Source organism: Vigna unguiculata, chromosome 5 (assembly GCF_037176805.1).
Source record: "Vigna unguiculata cultivar grain cowpea cultivar isolate G323 ecotype 2 chromosome 5, ASM3717680v1, whole genome shotgun sequence".
Lineage (NCBI taxonomy): Eukaryota > Viridiplantae > Streptophyta > Magnoliopsida > Fabales > Fabaceae > Vigna > Vigna unguiculata.
In genome coordinates, this window is record NC_140796.1 from 38,232,218 (window position 1) to 38,239,348 (window position 7,131).

General features: G+C 39.6%; 1 protein-coding gene across 1 annotated transcript; it reads right to left on the bottom strand.

Moving 5' to 3' along the window:
* Positions 1-986: 986 nt before the first annotated feature.
* LOC114184602 (uncharacterized) lies at positions 987-1,676 on the bottom strand. Its single transcript, XM_028071920.2, has one exon. It carries the CDS (start codon positions 1,674-1,676, stop codon positions 987-989), a length of 690 nt encoding a protein of 229 aa, XP_027927721.2.
* Positions 1,677-7,131: the final 5,455 nt, after the last annotated feature.

Genomic DNA, 7,131 nt, shown 5'->3' on the forward strand with positions numbered 1-7,131 from the left:
TGCAATACGCAGCTGCAATGTGTAGATTGAAGATCTTAGTTGATCTTAGAGGCATTTTGGCTTGTGAGTAGCTTAAAGAACACATGTATGGTTGGCTAGGGAGAGCCACCATTAGGTTTGGATGTTCTTGTGCCTCTGGTTGTTTGCTTGATGTGATTTCAGGTCTGTAAGTGTGATTCTTGTAGGGTAGTTGTCTAGATTTTTGTGAGTTAAAAATCTTGCAAGTTTCTTTTTTCAAAAGTCTAATCTTGGTGTGTGATTTGTAAAACTTTTGAATATAATAGAAACCAAACTTAGGTTGTCCTGGTAAACTGGATGTAGCTCTGTGATTGAGTGAACTAGTATAAAAACAACTGTGCAATTCTCTTTCCCTCATCCCACTCACTTTGAATCACTTTAAAAACTCAAGAAAACCAAGTAATTCATTCTTTGTTTTGCTTTAATGCGTTCTTTTGTAATCTGAGGTTGTATACTTGTTATAAACATTGTTTGGAACAAATATTGTATGTAAAAGTTTGCTTTTTGAGTTAAATTTGTGAATTCTGCATTCTGCATAAATTCCCAGGATTTTAGCCGAGGGATTGAAATTTTAATCGGCGTTTCATGGCTCAAGAACATATAAGTCTGCTATTTTAATTTTTGACCGATTGAAAGTGTATTGTTCTGCAGCTTTTACATTCTAATTCTCCAATCTATTGGATTCAATTAAAAGGGGTTTTATGCTTTCGAAAAAAGTTTTAAACAACCAATTCAAACCCCATGTAACATCCTTAATGAATATTACTTTTAAATAAATATAGTGGAGTAAATAAAATAAATAAAATAATAATAATTGTCAAACCTCATTTATAACCATACTTTCCCAAAAATACGGGAAATTAAAACCATGAAATTAAGTCAATGGTGAAGACTATGTCCCGACTCGGCGACAATCCTAGTACTTCGTCCGGAAACACATCTGCGTAATCATTGGCAACCAGAATATTCTAAATCAACTTTGTTGCGCCTTTCTTTTCTTGTTTAGCCATCACCATAAAACACGTGGCCCCTTCTTGCAGCGCTCTCACAGCTTCTCGAGTTGAGATCAACTCCAACCCTTCATGTTTTGGGAACACCAAACTATGTCGTCCATAATCAATTATGATGTGATTGTTAGACAAACAGTTCATCCCCAATATCACATCCAGTCCCTCAAAGGGCAAGCACACTAAGTTCACCTTGAATCTGCGACCTGCCACTGCCAATGAACACCCAACGCAAATTGAATTGGTAGCTACCTGACCTGAGGAAGGAGTTGAAACAAATAACTGACACCCCAAGTCACGTTTCTCCAGACTCAATCTCCCCACACATGCATTAGAGATGAAAGAATGCGTTGCTCCAGAGTCGAACAATACTAATTGAGTAGCCTCTGTGGTGGTCATGGCAAAGACTCTACCAGCCGCTCTAGCTCTTTCTGCTGGTGATACTGCTGGTTTCTTCACACCAAGACTCTTGTTTTCTGGACAATTATTGGCAAAGTGGCCCGATTTGTCGCATATGAAACACTTGCGACTATCACCTGATCCTCCCATGCCACCTGTTAGCTGAGGGCAATTTCTCTTTAGATGGGGTCCGCAACACTGGTAGCAAGTGGAACCCTGAGAAGTTTGTGGCCAGTTGTAAGGCTTCTTCATCTGCCTAGCCTCTATAACATTTTTCTAATGTCGACTTGCTAGATTTGGCCCTCTTTCTAGAAACTCTGCACTTTTGGCTTGTTCCACAAAGACTGGAAATCTTCTTTCTCTCAGAGGTGTAATCACCTTCTTCAGTTCATGTTTGAGTCCCCGCTCAAACCTAAGGCACCTCCATTCTTCAATGATTGCTTGGGAATAGTACCTTGCTAGATGCTCGAATTTGTTAACATATTCTTACACCAACATATTTCCCTGTTGCAGGGCCAAGAACTCAGCCCCTTGTCCTACTTAGTTGTATCTGGAAAGTATTTCTCCAGGAAACGAGTCCTGAAGTTGGCCCAAGTCATTGGCTCTTCCCTAGTCTGCATCTGTTGTTGCATGCCTACCCACCAATATTCAACATCATTGTTCAGCAGGTATACAACAAATGCAAGCTTCTGTTCGTCAGCACAATTCATCACTTCGAATATCTTCTCACACTTGCAAAGCCAGGCATCAGCTTCGTCCAGAGTAGCCCCACCTATGAATTCTACGGGCTTATGGCGCAAAAAATCCTCCACCATCGCCACCCTCACTGGTGCAATCGTCGCTCTTGGCTGTACTAGAATAGGGTTTTGCATCGCATCCACCATCCTATGAATGGCTTCCGCAATCTCATCAGCACCATTAGCATTTCTCCTCCTCCTATGAAATAGCAACTGTTTTAAACCATGAAAATATTAAAATATGAAAAGTCTTCAAAGTCCCCATATAATCCCGCTCTCTAGACTCAAGCATCTCCTGGCCCACCTGTCAAATCATCTACTCCCGAATAACAAGTTATCTTATCATCGCCACACACAAACAGATAGGGTGAACTATGTACATCTATATATAAAATAAATATGACACCCATCCCAAAGAAAGTAAATCTTACATAATCATTCTATTCTTTCAGACTACCCATCCTTGATCTCATAGTCCTTCATGAGTCATATGCATGAATCTAGGTCTTGGGACTTTACTGTGCTCCCACAAAACTAACCCTTTCGTGGTCCAACTCTACGAGCCTATCCCGCTCATAGTCCTGCCCCACAGACTCCTCGCTTGTAGCAAAACATCCAAGCCTTCTTCGCTTGGACCATGGCACGCACACAATCACCATACTATGGACTCCTCGTCCAATAGCAGCCAACAGAAACAAAACTATTCCTTGCCCATCGCCTGTCTGATGCATGTAATCACCATACTAAGGACTCCTCGCCTCTTAGCAGCCCACGAGAACTAACCAGTTCCATGCCCATCATGCGTCCCACCACCAAGCACATCCTAGACCCCTATTGGACTTAGTCCTTCAAGCCCAAACACAAAGATAGGTGAACTTAGTCCTTCAAGTTCAGAAATCACCACAACAACAAAAGAAAAATCACAACAACGGATTCGCCTGGCGCAGCCTAAATGCCGCCAGGCGAAACTTGTTCCAGACCGCCTAGCGGGCAGCTCCTACCGCCAGGTGCCAAGCGCCAAACAGGAGCTTCACTACTCCGTCACCGCTTGGCGAAACACTCCCTGTCGCCAGGCACCATGCACGTCTAGTGGCCACTGCTACTGTTTTAGGTACCTATCGCCTGGCGGCACATCCCGCGCTGCTAGGCGCCATACTAGTAGCGCAATACTACTGGTTTTTGTCATTTTCATCAGGTCTTAAGAGACCCCAAACATACAATGCATCATTCCCTTACTAATCATAGCATTTAGAACATAACACTACAACCACCACTACATATATGCAATCAATTCATGCCAAATCAAGAATTTTCAATATCTTAACACACTTTACTTTATTCACTAACTGGAACAAGTCACAACATATCAACATTATACCCACCATTTACCACAACATAATTTATCTAGTTTATAATACCATACCCAAATTACAACTACATACATAAGTCGTGCCAATTCAATTATGTCATGCAGACATCCTTTTCATAATTTATTACCTTAAACTTGTCCCAACATTCAATATACTCCAGGTTCTATAATCTTACGATCAAATATTCATAGTACTCATGCCACTACAATGTGAACAGGGTTGTACATATACTTTGATAACCTAACTACCACTACAACAACCAATATGTAGGAAACACCCAATTCATTCATCTCAACATGTTAATCTCACAATGATTACTTAAATGACATATATACTAAATCCCAGTCTATCACATACCACCACACTTTTAATGACCACCCAATTAAACACCCTCATGACATGAACACCAACCAATCAAACTTTCCATTGTACTGATAGGTCGCGTGGCGGCAGCCTCAGCACCGCCAAGCGGTACGTGAAAAACTGGGTTTTGCCCAGATTCCTCCCGCATCCAGTGTGACTCGCAAACCCCACAGTTTCAAAGTTCACCTTCGGACTGACATAATTTCACATACACACCACATCCAGGGTTCATAATATAATCATGTTATCATCAATTCCACGCAAACAATGCACCACTCGTAAACGTCATCTATGTCATCATCCACAATCCCAACATGAACCCTAAATCCCAAATTCATATATAGGTTCATACAATCTTCCACCAATTAAGAAATTATAGATAATCACACAACATACCAATCCAACACACATCGTAGAAACCAACACCAAATGTCCCAACATCACTAGAACACCAAAAACCCAAGAGAACTGAGCAAGCCAGTTCGTATCGCCTGACGAAAAGCACCTAGCCCTAGGCAGTGCATGGAAGAAAACCCAGAAATGGGTTCTGGAGGCATGAGTCGCTTGGCGAACCTTCAACGCCGCCAGGCGGTTTCTGGAAATTTCCAGAAATGCGACATAATTCAACGCAACTCCAAGATACACAACCCATTCATCCATAATAGCACAAAATCATATAAATGGCATACAACACACAGTATTAAACTCCCCTAACCTGGTTTCCTTTACTTGAAGCTTTGAGTATCCCTTGGTTCTCCCTTTCTTCACCAATAACCTTCCTTGGCTTCTCTCAATTCAGTCTCAATGATTCACTCACACTCTCAATCCCTACTGATTTTCGCACTCCTCTGCCTATCTAACAATGACAACTGCAGACACCTTTCTTACCTCCCTCAATTTGCTTTTTAATGGTGTTTTAATGGTGGGTTAAAGTCCTAAAACGAAAATGTCTTATTAATGGTGTTAATTATCATTCAAGCACTCTTAATAGATTGTTTTCCAGCCACCCTTGGCTGCTAGATCTGCTAGGGTTTTCTTTAACCCTTCAACTTCAAGCCAAAACTAAAAAAAATTAGCAAAAGTAAAGTTTAATTTGGGATCTCCAAGGCTTGAACCCACAACCATGCCAATGCCAAGTGAATGCTCACCCATTCAACCAAATCATGTTTCATGCTAACTAATATGATTCAATTATTATAATATCTCACCACATGATCTACATATATTAAAATAATACTAATTAAATAACACACAATTGGCATGCATAGGACTTGAACCCAAGCCCTCTCACACAATCAAATTACTCTCAACCAATTGAGCTAGTACATTTCCACGACATAACATCCCGTATTTAATGCCTTAATGGCTTCTACTACCCGTATTTATTAAATAGTTATTTAATTAATTATATAAATCTCTCGAGTCTTACACCCCCTCCTTCTTGGCTAAAATCACCATTTCAAAACTAACATCAAGAAGGTGGGAAAAACTCTTCATTCCTAGAGTGCCATGTGGCTCCTAACAAGGTGGAAAAATACTCTCCATTCCTAGAGTGTCATGTGGCCACTCAAGAAGGTGGAAATATACTCTTTGTTCCTAGAATGCCATGTGGCCACTCAAGAAGATGGAAAAATATTCTCCATTCCTAGAGTGTCATGTGGCTTGATCACGCCTTCCTTGTTCACCTAGATGCAAATCGGCCTACACTTTTGTAATTGGGCCTAATGGATCCAATTTGAAAAGCTAGGTGAATTATGATCCAAAACTACTTCTAGAAATTTATTTGAAAGCATGGCTTAAATAGTTGGCCCAATTGAAAACTATCTAAAACTCGTTCATCATATTTTGACCTCTTCCTTGGTCCATGAAGAATAAGTATTTGTAGTCCTTTAGGTCCATTGTGGTCTTGAAGCTCTTAGGCCCATGAGAGAAGCATAATGATTAGCTTTTGATTAGGCTTAGGGTTAAGCCCAAGTCATCATTTCATCCTTCTTGAAGAGGATTTGTCTTCAAATCTGGAGGGTGAATATCATCTTCAACACCACATGATCCTTTGGATGCCAACTACTTCTTTAATTTTGATCATGGTGTTTCTTTCTGCCTCTTGGGTCAAATATCACCTTGCAAGAAACACGAAACAAAGAAAGCATTTGTATTAACATATGGAAAAAGGATAACTCAAACAAGATGTGGCTCCAAAGACTTATACACCGCATATCAATTTATGACAAGGGTGTTCGTAAGTAGGAGCATTCTTATGGGTTGCAATGATGGCCTTCTGTTGTTTCAAAATAATCTTGAAAGGATTTTCAACACAAGGTGTATGGAAACTATTAAAGACTATAAAAGAGTTTATTGTAGAATACTCAAGCTTCTTTTATCTATTAAAGACTATAAGAAATTTTTGTCTTTTCTTACTCTTTATCTTCATTCCTCTTAATTTTCATTTGTACTTGACCCTCAACCACTTGAGATGAAAAAAAAGGATGAAGTACAAAGTTATTTTCCTTGTATAGGATGGTTATTATTTTAAAAACAATTGGTTGATGATGTAGGTGAAGATGACGAAGGATCACTAGAGGCATTAATTGAGGAGTGTTGTGACATGTGATAGTGAGATGAGTTGGAAACAAAATGTAGCAGAAATGAAGAAAATATGTATAAACCATTGAATCCTAGATAGCCCATGAGAAGAACAAAGTTGTCAACCTGTGACTTGACAGAATAAATAGAGGGGTAAAACTCAAAATAATTATCACTAGCAAAATTGCTAACACTAACCAAGTTTTTATTAATAAAAGGAACATCTAACAATTTTTAAGATAAAGTGGGACATGGGGATTTGGGCCAGATGAAAACTTTGCAAAATTAGAGAGATGTACATGTAAACCTTGTCCATTCCGTAGAAACACATTGGCATCTGTTTGAGTAGGAACAATTTCCATCAAATTTTGAGGATCAATTGTAATATGATGTAAAGCGCTATAGTCAATCAACTAGTTTTGAGACTATTGAAAAAGGGTAGAACTATTGGCCTAAATTGGAGTTGAAGTGTGCCCTACTACTGTTAGATGAAATTGTGGTTGGCCATAATGTGGTGGTGGACGTGATTGAAACTGAGCATGAGAAGGTCTAGGTTGATGAAAATATGGAGCAAGATTGGGTATCAAAGGAGAGTTATAAGAAATACCAGTGTAGTTGGGATAAAATAGATGATAGCAATGGGCCACAATATGC

Bases quoted from the DNA above. Each gene is read 5' to 3' on its own strand.
- LOC114184602 (XM_028071920.2), bottom strand. From the start codon at position 1,676: ATGAAGAAGCCTTACAACTGGCCACAAACTTCTCAGGGTTCCACTTGC.